General features: G+C 47.4%; 1 protein-coding gene across 1 annotated transcript in view; it reads left to right on the plus strand.

Moving 5' to 3' along the window:
- Positions 1–14418, plus strand: part of Arid1b (AT-rich interaction domain 1B) — a 348501-nt gene that overhangs the window by 89711 nt on the left and 244372 nt on the right. Inside the window, exon 3 of the mRNA XM_021220975.2 lies at positions 12120–12275. Coding sequence (XP_021076634.1) covers positions 12120–12275 — 156 coding nt within the window. The remainder of the gene's footprint in view (positions 1–12119; positions 12276–14418) is intronic.

A 14418-nucleotide genomic window follows, 5' to 3' on the forward strand; every position in this document is an offset into this window, starting at 1 on the left:
CTAGTGGATTCTTTTTCATATCACATTAAACACTCTGCAGACGTAACAATTTTATTTTTGAGAGCATTGCATGGTTTTCTGTTTCAGGAGAAGAGGGTTTATGCCCTATTGTTTTTGTCAAGCCTTATAGCTCTCACTGGGAGTCGAGCTATATCCACATGCTCTATGCAGTCGAGTATATTGCAGAGGATTTGTGTGTGCAGGTATGTGTGTGCACACATGTGTGTGTGTATGCACACTCTGTGTTCTTGTGCTCCTTCACAGGAAAACGAAGTCAGTTCTTTCATGTCTGAGAGAGAAGCAAAACAAAAATTCAGCAGAGTCCAAATCTCAAGCCCTCTCTGCAGCAGCAGATGGCAGACTGTAATCAGGGGAGGGGACTGCTGGCCTCAGGGAGGGGGTATATGAGCTGTGAGCTGGGGCCAGGTGGTAAGAGAGCAGTAGGGGAAGAAGAGGAAGAAGGAAGGAGAGAAATGAGATCGAAGAAAGGTGTTTCCTGAGGGGCGGGGAAGAGAATGAGAATTTGGAAGGAAGCATGTGTAAGAAGGAAGTTAGAAAATGGGATGTAGTAATGGAAAGAGAAAGAAAAGTTGCGAGTGTTGTGTGAAAGTGGCCCCCAAGGCTTCCTCCCAGGTCTCTGTGGGGTCCTGTACTGCTACAGTGCTGAGCGGCCAGGCTCTGAGTCATGGGGTCACAGAGTCATGGGGTCATATCCCAGCCTAATGACCACAGCCTTTCAGTGCTGTGTACATTAAGAAATGTGTGTGATTGTTTAAGACTTACTATACGTTCTGCATAAGGAGATATTGGTGGCTTTTTGTTGTTTCAAAAGTTTTATGCTTTCAGTAAGCATTTGCTAATGTAGAATAAAGGAGTTGTTTAAACTGAAGACGATTTTCTCGTATTTGTAACGCAGGGTAACAGGAGGATCAGGGGAAGGCTCTGAAGGAAGCGGGCTTTGCTTGGTGCAGATTGGAAGGGGGTTTCCCTAGGACTCCCGGCTGCTTGTCAGGTGGCTGTACACAGGCATCCTCGCAGGCAGAGGGTGGCCTGGGTCCTCTTGGGGGCTCCGTCTGGAAAAGCAAACAAGCCCCAGCCTCTGTACTTACCTTAAACAGCAGGCCACACTCCTCCCCTCAGGCTGGCCTGGAACCCTGGGATCCTCCTGCCTCCGCACCTTGAGTACTAGGGTTACCGGTTCTACTGTCTATAGCTACCTCAGCTAGATTTTTTTTTTCCAATTAAAAAATTTTTACTTTAGGGGGTGGAAGATGTCTCTGTGGGTGTTTGTTGAAGAAGGGGGACCTGATTTCAGATCTCTTCCACACACGTATAAAAAGCAAGAGGCAAAAAACCCAAACTGGATGGGGGTCACACATACCTATAGCCCCCAGCTCAGTTAAAGTTGTATTTCTGGGTTACATAGAGTGTGTGTGTGTGTGTGTGTGTAGTATCATGATGCCCAGTGTTGCATGAGCCATGTGTGGGGATGAGGGCCTGTCACCCTACACTTCCTGGGACACAGAGGCAGCAATATCAGATGTTGAAGGCTCTCCTTTGGCTACATACTGAGTTTGAGGCCAGCTTGGCACTGGACACCCACCCCTTGCTTCAAGCCTGGGAGCTTGTTAGTTTTCTGAGAGTCAGGGGCCAGGGCTCCTCCCCACTCTACCACCCTTTTCTCCCACTCTTAGCCCCAGACTGAGCCCCAGCCACTCCCTGCAGCTTCATGTTGCCTCACTCTGACACCCCAAGCCCGTGCTCCACCTGCAGGCAGCTTCATTCCCAGGGGAGCCGGCAGGCTCGGGGCCAGTCTGGGCCTTCTCATGGTCATCCCTGTGCTGCTGATTCTTTCCTCGAGTGCATCCTCTCATCCGTCATGTTTAACGTTTCAGCCGAGAGGCAGGCCACTGAGTGTGCACCCCTTAGACGGCTTGTGACGTCCTAGATGGGGGACTTTTAAAAGACCGTATTTCCAACTGCCGTTTGAGGAGTTTTCAGTTTTGAGGTGATAGACCTTTTTTTTTCTTCCTGATTTTAATGGTGTCTTTGCCAGTGTACCTGTCAGCCTTTTTTCAGGAGAGAATGGGTGATTAAGAAGGATATAGAAACTGTACACTCCTTACTTACCCTCTGAGTGAGCTGTAGACTGCAGTCCTGGGACCCTACCTGCAGATCTCCCATAAAGCAACATCAACAATAACATTAAAAGCGACATCAAAGGGGACTTTGTAACTATATAATTTTTTGTATCATCTAAAAATAGAAAACATGGAATAACTTCCAAGATTATATCTAAAACCCACTTACATTCACACATACAGGGGTACATACCAACTTGTATAATACATATTCAAGTCATATCTACACCTCCCCCCCCCACACACACACACACGGATACCGACACATACCCTTTGCCCTGTGACCAGATTCGTGACGTGATGATCGGCACTCCTGTGTCTCTCCTCCCGTTCCCTGGCTTCTTTCCCTTCCGGATAAGAAGGCTCCTGCTGTGGTCTCCATGGCTCTTCTAAAGTCAGTGCTTTCTGCACCTCCAGCTCTGGTCACTAGTTACCTCAGAGAGAACAGCCTTTGTAATTGAATATTCCTTGCACGTGACCCCGTCATGCAGCTACAAGGCTGACATTGCAGCCTCAGCAAAGGTTATCTCTTGAAAATTCCCAGAACTCCCCTGTCGGCGCATCCATGCTGGCAGCCAGGTTTATGTAGGGAACCGGGAAAGCTCTCTACTCCTCCTTCTGTCCGTGTAACTATGGGATCTCTGCCAGGAGGGTAGGTAGGCACACGGCTCCCCTGTAGCACCCTCCCCCGCCCCACAAGTGGTCACTGGCTTTTGGATTCTCAGTGCAGTGAATGAAGTCTTCCCCTGTGCCTGTGGGGCAAGTGCAGCCTGACTCTCATCTTAAAGTCCTCCCAGAATCCCCTGCTGCCTTGGGTGTGTGCAGAGTGTTGTTACAAGACTTTCACTTGGGGTTTTCTACCCCCCCCCCAAGGTCGTGCTTTATAGATTCAGAAGTATCTATAGAATGCTGGAGTTTGGGCAATAACATAATAAGGAAGCTCTCCAGTAAGATGCCTTCAGTCCATGAGCTCATCTGTGTGCCCTCTGCAGCCTGCACTTTCTCGGATGGAGCAAATTCCCATGGCACAGGCCCTTCTGTTCTCCGGTCACCTCTGCGGAGAAGGCGCTGCTTCTGGGAGCACTTGCATACATCACCTGGAGTCCTTTCTCTCTCCGTCCACTTGATGGCTTCCATGGGAGAAGGCTTTGGAGCCCCGTTCATGCATTCTCAAAATGACTGCCCGTGTTTGGGGAGGGGGAGAATGCTTGTAAAGGATTAACTTCGGTAGCAGAAATGTCCAAGCTCCCCTCAGCATGGCTCTTTTTACTGTCAGTCCTCTTCCAGCTGACATTCCTTTCTAGATAAGGCTCATCAGTGGATTAGGAGGGTTGCAGACTGCTCTCTTCTGGGTGTCTCTTCACCAGCATGCTGTCTGAGTTGGTAATGTTGCTTTCCTCCTCCATGCCAACTTCACATAATGTTTAGAGTAAAATTCATTACCCTGTCTTACACATATACTTCATCTCTAAAGCAGGCTCTTCTTCCTTCTGTGCCATGGTTTATTCGAAAGCACTCTGTAGACCATGTGTTGAATGTCCTTGATGGATGCTTGAGAAGGAGCTGGGGAAGTGCATGTATGATTAGGGTATTTGAACATAAAACTACATATGTATGTATGAACATACGTGTTCATACTTATGATCACGTGAATGTTAATTTTGTACATAGTAAAACCTGTTTAACCTGGGTTGTAATGGAAAGTGCTTCACCACCAGTGAAGGTCTGTGTTTTATGAATTCTTAAATAAAGCCTTTAATTGGCTGACCTTCAGTGGAAGGTGGACCTTGCATACTGGCGTGGAAGCAGAGAGACTAGAATGCTGGTGGAGGACTCTTTAAAGGTAACAAGGAGGCCACCCCACTTTTGCACACAGGCTTTGGAGTCGTTCATGCTATTTAGCAGCTGTCCAGACCGGCCCACTGGAAGCACTTGGCCGTCAGGAGACAGGGCTGGAGAGAGCAGGAGTCTGCTCTGCTAAGGGAAGGCATTTGGCCTTCCTTGTTTGACCATACATTTATTACTCTTAAGTTGGATGAGAGTTAGGGCACACTCCATGAAGCTTAACAGAGTTAATTTTATGAAAATTAGAAGATTCACCACGTTGTAAAATGGATAATAATGTTGCAGAATCACTGTTCTAAAGAAGTAGCATAGGCTGGAAATACAAATGAGTGTAAGACTCTAAATCAATTCATGGATAACAGATTCAGAATACTTAATAAGAGTAAATAGAGGCTGCTCTGGACAGATCCCTGACTCCAGAGACATAAAGGCTATTCACTCTGAAGAGCACTGGTCTGCGATCTGCTAAGTAGGAGGCAGTCGGACCTAGAGGAGCTCTGAGAGATTCTGTTGGCCTGGAAGAACTGTAAAGAAACCAAGCAATAGAATGATGCCTGTTCTTTTTTGTTTTTAACTGAAAACCTTTTATTGAATGCACCTTACTAAAGTTTAGTAACAAAATTGCCAGTAAAAAAGGCTGTTGTAACAAAAGAACTTTTCATTGTTTCACAAATCAAAATGTAAATCTGTGTTACTACAATGAAAAGTCTAAGTTTCTTGGTGGAGGGATAGAAGGGTATTGGTTTGCTAAATCATTCTAGACTTGTTTGTTTTTTAGTCTGAAAAAGCAGCAGTGTTTGTGGTATAGGTGAACCTGCTGGGAACCAGGGGACAGAAGAGGGGATGGGGTCTACAGCAGCCTGAGGCACCTGGAGCTCCAGGGCACTGCCACCTACAGGATCAAAGGCAAGGCCTTGCTTTGACCCTGAAATGACCCTGGAGCCCTGGAGTGCTTTGCCAACTCTTTCTTTCTTTTCTTTTTCTTAGCCCCAGTTCACTTGCCTGCCCCCCTCCCCATGCGCGTGCATGTGTGTGTGTGTGTGTGTGTGTGTGTGTGTGTTGTGTGCTAGTCCTGTTCTTGAAGAGCGGTGGAGTAAGATGGAACAAACTTGACTTAACGTGCATGTGCGCAGCGTGCATGCTGAACACAGTGCTCCTTTGTTGATGGCTTATTTTCAAGCATAAAGAACTAGTTCGAGGGAGTTGTGGAGTAGTTTCTCTTTAGCCCAGCCTTAGGACAGGAGCATGATCTCTCCCTCACTCTTTTAAAATAATAACATAGAGGAAAAAAGCACCTGCTTCCTTGAATCCTCTCAGCTGGGGTTGGATTAAACAGCTTGGAAGGAAACACTTGCCCATGTGAAGGCCCTTGCCTTCCAGCAGCCTCCTTTGGGGGGGGGGGGGGGCTTGTTGGCCTCAGCTGCCTCAGCCCTGCATCAGCTGGACGAGCTGAATGTTTCCCTGTTTTTCTCATGCATGGGAAATATTCGATATTTCTGTGAACTCAATAGCTACCAGAATTAGCCTCAGCTGAGTGGAAATGTTGAACTTTGTTTTTTGTTTTTGTTTTGTTTTGTTTTGCTGTGATTTTTTTCAGTTGTGTAGATTTTACCTGGAAGGACCTAAATCTACTAGTGAAAAACAAATTGTAGTTATTTCTGCTATTAAAGGTAAATCATTACAGGTTTTTTTTTTTTTTGGACTCTTAGCGGACAGAAGTTGTAAATAATCAGAAATGATCTGCGTTTTTTTTTCTAGGGCCATGAAAAAGCAGACTATGGCTTTGATAACCTTGGCGTATTCTGTAGATAAGTAATTCTTTATACATGTGCACCTCCACACTTTCATGTTAAAACAGCATTGTTTATTTCTTGGAAGCTTGTTTCCCTAAGTCCTGGATCAGAGGTGCATGGACAGTGCTCCTTCTGACGTCTGTCGGGGACCCTAGTGGCCCTGTCAGGTTTGACTCCCTCTCCCTTCAGTGACTCTGCTGATGTTGGACATTTGGATTTCTGTATTTCCAACATGCAGAATTAAATGCCCAGCTGTGCAAATGTTTGCTTAGTTGGTTCTTTTTTTTTCCTTTAAGATAAATACCTAGAGACAGAATTCAAGGAAAAAAGATGTTGCTTCTATAAACACTGTGACCTAGCTTAGAGACTTGCTTTTTTTATTTGAATAGAAGTCATAATTATTTCAGTATGTCCAGTTGCTCTGTATTTTTCTTTTGTGAAGTAAAAAACCTATAATATATATATATATAGAAAGCTCTTAGTCCCTTTTAGTTTCTCCTGTCCTTTGGCTTTTAGTGTGGTTTCTGTGATCTGCTTGGACCTCATACATAGGTGCATTGAGTGTGCACAGACGCTTTTCAAAGAATGAGATCGTATCCCGCACCTGACTTAAATGCCCATGTTCAAAAATGAACTCTGAGTAGATGTAAGAAAGAAGCTTCACACTAGGAAAGTCGTGCCCCTCTGGAGAACACACAGGAGCACTGCCATGGCCATTAAAGCATAGGCCACAACAACAAAATCAAGAAATGAAAACTTACGGGGCTGGAAGAAAGGAAGCGGCAGAACCACAGCAGGAAAGCGTTTGCAGTGTCTGATAAAGCTTCATACAACCCTCAGGAGACAAACCCACACACATGGGAAGGGGACAAAGCATGGGAGGAGGTGTTTCCCAGTGCCCACTCAGTAGGTGAAGTGACACACCCAACAGCTTGGGTCACTAGGGAAAGCACAGTGAGTGGTGCTCACTAGGATGACTGTTCCTGGGGGCACCGCATACAGCAGCATGCAGGGCCTGAGGATTCAAAGCAAGCATCATCAGAGGTGCTAGCAGCCCCACTTCTGGATGCACCTGGGCAAACGGAAATAGGGTTTAGATGCTTTAAGGCCTTGTTCAGAACAGCACCGTGCATAAACCCAGTGATGGGGAACAACCCAAGCATTTCTGGATAAATGGCCTTGTATACTTCCAGTGGCCTTTAGAACCCTGCCCAGAAGTGAGATAAGCCAACACTGTGCACAGCAGTGTGGCCACCTGCATGAGAGAGGCAGGCATGTCCAGGCTCGCACAGCCGAGTGCTGAGCAGCGGCTGCAGGGGCTGTGGGGAGAGAGCAGGAGTTGGGGTTGGGTGGTGACATCTGCAGATGGACACGGAAGGCGTGCTGCCTGGCTTTGTTTCTGTTAACTTGACACAGCTTGTATCATTTGGGAAGAGAGAACTTCGACTGAGAAAATGCCTCCCTAAGATTTTCCTGATTAATGATTGATGTGGCAGGGCCCAGCCCACTGTGGTTCTGGGTGTTATAAAGCAAGTTGAGTGAGCTGTGGAGAGCAAGCCAACAAGTGGTGTTCCTGAGTGTCCTCTGCTTCAGTTCCTGCCTCAGGTTCCTGTCCTGACATCCTTCAGCCAGCCCTAAACCACCCCCAACCCCTGTTGCTTTTGTTCCTGATGTTAATCCCAGCAGTAAGTAGTAGGCAAGCTAGGACAGGCCTTGCTGACAGTCTTACAGCAGCTTGAATGGGCGGAGTGCCACTGCAAGGCCGACTCCTCCCCATGTAGGTCTTCCGCATATCTTAGCATGGAAGAGAGGAATGGATCTGTGTGGACTGAAGAGAGCTCACTCATCTCAGACCACAGTAATGAACTTGTTTCCAGGTCATAGATGTGAATGGTTTTTAAGCAAATTGCATTTGTTGGTGATAGGTGTGGAACAGTCTTAAGTCTTCTGTCCACTTGCAAGTTGTCTTTCTGCAGGAAGACGTACGAACCGATGGGACGGGTTGATTCAGGTGTGCAAAGGCAAGATGTCCTCAGCGGAAGCTGGGTGGTGTCTCGGCATTAGTGTGCCAGAGCTCAGGGAGTTGGGCTGCCATAGTTCTGTCAGGTGTTTCACAAGCTGCTTAGGGGGCCCGTTAGCCTGGACTCTTGTTAGCTTAGGGCCAAGGCTCACTGGGGGTCAAACTGTTCACCTTAGAGCTGATTTCCTGAGGTGCCTTGAAGGATCGGTATCTGTGTAGGAGACGCAAGAAAAGCTGGCCTGGGATGTAGCAGGCCTTAGGGTCCTGTTAGTGGATGAGGCCACAGAGGGCCCCTGCCCCACGCTGATCCTTTCCAGAGGGCTCTAGGATCTCCAGCCCAAGTGTGCTGTCCCCATGTCCCTCCCTTTTAGGGCTGAAAGGGTACTAGTTGGAGGCAAGATTTCTATCTTAAAGTGTAAAATTAGAAATTTAAGCATAAGAACAAGATCAGAAGCGCACGAAAACAAACATTTCATGTGACTACAGTGAGATTATGAATTTTACCACATCTATATCCCTCCTGCCCTCCTCGAGCTCCGCCCACTCACCGTCATCCTTTATCCTCTCTGACCCTTCTTTCCCTCTGTTCCTTTTCCACTAGGAATAGAACCCAGGCCCCATGCCTGCTGGGTAGACGCTCCTGAGACAGACACCCTCTCTGCCTCATCAACTTTGTAAAGGCCGAGATCCTACTCTGCCCTTCACAGAGTGCGCCGTGTTTCCTTTTAGATGGATGCTTTTGTGCTGTTACTGTTTGTGAGTTCAGAACTAATACACACCACAGACAAATGGCCTGATGCCACTGTAACCTTTTCTTGCTTTTTTTTTTTTGACTTAACACAGTATTTTTAGTTTTGAAAGATTTTGAAATGTGTGTTGCTTTTCCCTGTTTGCCTCGCATGCCAGTTAAGAGTGCTTCCTGACAACAGGGACAGGACCCGACAGAGCTGCATAGTATGTCAGAGTATGTCAGAGCCGCTTGTATATGGACACCCGCTGGGTCGTGAGGTCAGTGATGGAGAAGGAGAGGGAGAACCTGGATGTTCATTCCTTTTGGAATATGAGAGAAAGGCCAGGGTATGGTGAAGAGAAACACGGGGACCAGTGTACCCTCGCGACACAGATTGAGACTCGTGTCCCTTAGAGGGATAATTTCCTGGAGAGAACACTTGAGGAAGGGGCATCACCTTCAGGCACACCTTCCTCCTCCAATAGAATACTTGGAAACACTCAGCTTTTAAAAGGGAAGTTGTTTTCAAATGTAGAAGTGTCAGGAAATTGTTGAAACAGATTCTTTTTAAAAGTCATGAGAAGACATTAGGTCCCAGATATTTTCTGGAGACTTCGAATTAGCCTAGTTTGGTGATACTCTTTATAGAGTAGCCATGGATGGAAGCACAGGACGTGTGGTTGCAGTAATGACTGATGGCTAGCGGGTTCCGGTGTTGGGACGCTGCTGACTTCCCGCTGGTAGATGGAATGAACCTGGACGCAGGGCTAGTGCTCAGCACAGGTGACTGCATTTGGCGAGTTTCAATTGCAAATGCTGATTCTCTGACCCATTGGGCAACACTCATTCGTCAGATAACTTAGCTGGGAGGTCCTCTGCCAAGGGCATGGCTTTGATGTGGGAGCAGGTATACACACACAGCCCAAGGCTGGCCACATTGTCCTCGTGGTTAAATGAGTCAGTCAGGCCTGGGGACAAGGATAGTGGTGAACTTGCCTGCTCTGCACCAGGGTGACACCTGAGGCAGAAGTGCCCATGGCCCCAGATCTTAGCATGTGACACATGGTACTGTCAGTCTCACATGCATGTTACCGTCTGATAGTCTTTGTTGATCCCAAACACAATTAACAACAGGTGAGACTGCCAAGACCCTGAAGAGCTCACATGTACTTTGCAGTGTGTTCCTCATGGATGCATCTAGGCCTTTGTCAATTTGTCACTTCTGCCTTAGCACCACAGAAGTAATATACTGAATGACAGACACCAGGGCTAAACAAGTCTGAGGTGGACTGGAGGGTAGTACTGAGAACCTGGTGGCCAAGCACTGAGAGGGTGACAGTGGGCTTCTGAGTTCTTGGGGTGGTCTGTTTCATAATAGTGGCATTTCATGTAATAAGTCTGAAAAAGCATGTGGTAGGTGTTTCCAAACTGGACAAAACAAAGCCAGTTAACCAGTAAAGAATTGAGCCTTAGTTCCAGCAGTAGGCAATTACTTACCATATTGAAAAATTGGTTCTTACAGCAGTGCTTAGGGTAGGCAATGTTAAGCTGCAGCTTGTAGTTTGATAAGGAACATCAGCCTTGGTATGGGCACCTGCCTAGAGTCCAGATTGGCTGCCAGAATCAGGGTGAAATCTCGACGGACCCCAGTTTTACAGCTGTATGTGCATGACAGTGACACATGGGCCATACAGTTTGTCTTGCCTGGCAGACAGAGCACCCCTCTCTCAGAGAACATCTCAGTGGGCATGTGAGAGTTCTGGTAAACCCTGGAGTCCACATGGGAGAGCTCAGCTCCTCGGGGAGTTGCTGTGCTGGCTCAGGCTTCCTGACAGTTCAGCTCCAGCAGGCGCCTCTCCTCACTGCCTCAGATCACACAAGGTTGCTGTATGAGTCTGCATTAGTTACCGAATCAGACATAGGTGCTGGCTGGGAGTGCGTGCACCTTGTCCTGGGGTGCACTGTTCTAGCATGCGGACTTACGCTTTGTGGACATTCTTTGACTTGACTTCATTCATTGTGAAATATCAAACTGTAGAATATAAATAAAGCAAAGATTTCAGCAGTGCTATTAATTTTTTTTTTAAACTTGCCTGTTTGTAGCAGCCTACATTCTGTGTGGTGAAAAGCCCGTTTAAAAACTATTTGATCATACTTTCAGTGGTTGTAGCCGGGAGGTTTTGAACAACAATTGGCCTGGATTGAAAGAGAGAGAACCATTAGCCCCTATGCACTCTTCTCCTTTGATTCATTGTGTGTGCTGTGAACTAGTGCATTGTCTGAGACGAAAACACTTTAGTATCACTTTCTTTTCATTGCTCAGTGTTTTTGTAAATAATTTGGCTCTTCGGTATGGATCTGGTCCTCCGGTTTCTGAAGTGTGTGGGCCCCAGGGGCCGATGTTCCTGGAGTTCTCTTGTGGACCATATTTGTGGTATCTTTAACAGGAGGTCTTCATTTGCAGCAGCAGGGCATACTCACAGCCTGGGTCTTGTTTTGCTTTTCTTTCCTGCTTTCCTAATTGGGTTGGGGTGCACAAAGATTACGGAGGGGGTGTCACTTTGAGAGAATCGAGGAGGGCACTGTCAGGGCTGTAATCGTGCATGAGGAGGACCGTCCTCTGAGCATGAGGCTGATTTCTGCCGGCTTGGCCTCGCTCTGGTATTTGTAATACAAGTTCTTTGTTTTTACCTGCTCTATCAACTAAGAAAACTACTCTCTACTATATGCGCATCCTTCAAGAACACGTCCAGGGAGGTATTGTTTGGTATATGTGTCGGCTTCCCATTACGATGACAGGATCCGAGGTAATGCTCTGAAGTGGGAAGGTACTTTCTTTGACTCCCAGTTCTGAGGGCACAGGTTAGTCCTACAGCTCGGGGTCCTCGATGGGCAGCCCCTCATGGTAGGAGCATGTGACACAGAGCCTTGTTACTGCATGGACAGCAACAGTAATGAGTGTGACTGGGGCCGAGGGGCTGCCCCTAGGATCACCAAGGCTTCCCAGTAGGTCCAGTTTCCTACACTTGACCTCTGAGGTACATGCAAGATCAAGGGGTTTTGTTTGGTGGTAATGGGGTACACTTTCTCTTAGCAAATTATTACGTGCAAGTGCTGGTGCCATCCTCCGCCGTCAGCTGTTAGAAACAGGGTTGGGGTGATCTGACCTAGAAGCACATACACCATGCCTCGTATCCAACCACAGCTTTCCCCCAGTATGTGGATGAGTTAACCTGGACTGTGGGAACTCACTGGAGTTTGCCTGTTGTGTGGGGATGGAATTAATACACCACCTCCTTGGCTTTCATAGCAGGAACATTTTAAATGTCAGTGTCAGGAAAGGAACCCCTTGCCACTAGACTTTCATGACTTACCAATACTTGATACCTGATAAAGCAGCATGTCGAAGGCAATCCCACATCACCATTGACCTCATGGGTGAGCAGAGGCAGAAAGTCAGTTTATCTAATGAAGACAGATGTAAAGCATGGAATCGAGAACCCTTTTCACATGATGGAGTCAAAACCATATTTGAGTTCAGTTCCCACATCTCTTCAGTTTCTCATTTGCTCTATGTGACTTTCTGACAGATGCCACCGCAGTACGGACAGCAAGCTGTGAGTGGCTACTGCCAGCAAGGCCAGCAGCCATACTACAACCAGCAGCCGCAGCCCTCGCACCTCCCGCCCCAGGCACAGTACCTGCAGCCGGCGGCACAGTCCCAGCAGAGGTACCAGCCACAGCAGGTAAGCACTGCCCGCATGCATCTCTGTTCTTCTGCAGGGCTGTGTTGCTCTGAACGTCCTCCTGCCCTTTACAAGGTACTGTGGGGGTTAAGAGTTTCTCTGTGGACCATGGCTGTTCTGGACCTCACTATGTAGCCCAGGCTATCCTCTAACTTGGAGATCTGCCCACAAGGCCTTGCACTTCCCTCTCTCCTTCCCTCCTTCCCTGGTCTCCCCACCACGCCAGACACTGAGGGCTGGGAAGAACAGCTTTCAGTAGCTGCTTGCATTCCTGATTGGTGGCGGCAGCACGGGCATCCGCTCACTTCACATTTGTGTTCTAAAATCTTTGCACCTAGAGAGGCCTGGTCGGGAGGAGTTGCAGGTCATGTGACAGTGTGATGCCTTTTGACCTTTTTACTTTGGATGTTAAGTACCTCAGCATGGGAACATGGTCACCTTGGAGTGTTATTCTCCTGAGATTCACTTATAAACTTGGGGTCCCTTCAGCTGTAGAAGAAGGGAGACACAAGCAGAGCTGCGGTGAGCTACAGTAAATAGTTCCCCAGTGTTTGAACATTGCTGGGCCTTTCCTGTCCTGCCCCGCTCCTCCCTCCCTTCTCTTCCCTGTTTTCAGGGGGTGTCTCTGGCCTTTGATCCTCCTGCCACTGGTCTTCTGGGTGCTGAGACTGTGTGCTGCCACCACACACATGGAGTTTCTGGTTGAAATTAGACTAATTACCCACTGGTTTTGGAGGCAGGTAAGCTGGCTGAGCAGGTAAAGGCGCCTGCCTGAGCCCAGTGACCCACACTAATCCCCAGGGCTCACACGACAGAAGGAAATTAGATTCTCACAGTTTGTCCTCTGACCTCCACGTGTGCATCCACACACAAATACATACATGTAATAGAAATGCATAAGTATTTGTTATTGGGCCATCTATTATAGTTTACATAATTGAAAAAATAGTATGATACATACATATATATATATATATATATATATATATATATACACACACACACACACATAGATGCTAAAATAATTCAGTTTCATTTGCTTTAGACTGTTGCTCTTGAGTGGAGCGAGCAGTTGGGAGGGGCTGAGAGTCTAGTCGTGAGCGCAGACACAGCTGCTAGCTGTCCTCTGGGAAGCAGCAAGCCTCTTTCCCAGCTCAGGCTGTCCTCTACACCTTTTCTGTTGTGGGGTGGGGGTGGTGATGAGAACGAGCATGTGCACACAGGCCCACTCACTTGCTAAGGGCTTCTTTATGGCATAAATAGTCAAATATGTAAGTATGTGTCGTTTCCACATACAAAGTTTTTATATTACTTTTAGTTATGCATATTGCGCGTGTATAGCTATGTATACTGGAGTGCTTCCGCCCGTAGAGGAGTCAGCTCCTGCCCAGAGCTGCAGTTTCAGGTGGTTGTGAGCCCCCTTATGTGGGTGCTGGGAACTAACTCTCATCCTGAAAGGGCAGCAGGTACTCTTCACAGCTGAGCCATCTCTCCAGCACCATGGAACTTAATCCTACCGGAGTGCATTTTAAAGTGTATTTTGGGATTTTCCAGAGTCCATTGCCACATGACTTTGTATATTTTAAGGAGGTGAGCAGCCAGTCCAGGGTTTGTGGAAGTAGGGTGTGCAGCCCTCATCAGTGAGTAAACGTTTGAAAGCACTTCCTATCATCCCCCTTTGGTGAGAGTGACTGGGCTGTGAGAGATACGGCTTTTCGAGGGCTTTCAGAGCCCTACGGAACTCATCTTGGGTGGGGCGCTTGGTCACTTCATCCAGATACTCTAGTGCAGACAGCCTGCTTACCTTACGCTCATGGGCCCAAATGAATCTCAGTTGTAAAACCAGCTTGATGAGGACTCCTGAGTACCTGTCATTTCCTCAGGACCACGCTCCAAATTTACTTCCTTCATGAAGTGTTCACTGATGGCTTCCAGAAGATGGCAATTAGTCAGTTACTGTCCTTCATATTTAAATATTGACAGCATGCCCCAGGCAGGGCCTGTTCTAATGAGTGCTGTTAGTTACTGAGTTTAGGGTTTCCGTGGCAGGGCATGTTCTAATGACTGCTGTTAGTTACTGAGTTTAGGGTTCCCGTGGCAGGGCCTGTTCTAATGACTGCTGTTAGTTACTGAGTTTAGGGTT

This window comes from Mus pahari, chromosome 21 (genome assembly GCF_900095145.1).
Source record: "Mus pahari chromosome 21, PAHARI_EIJ_v1.1, whole genome shotgun sequence".
NCBI classification, from domain to species: Eukaryota; Metazoa; Chordata; class Mammalia; order Rodentia; family Muridae; genus Mus; species Mus pahari.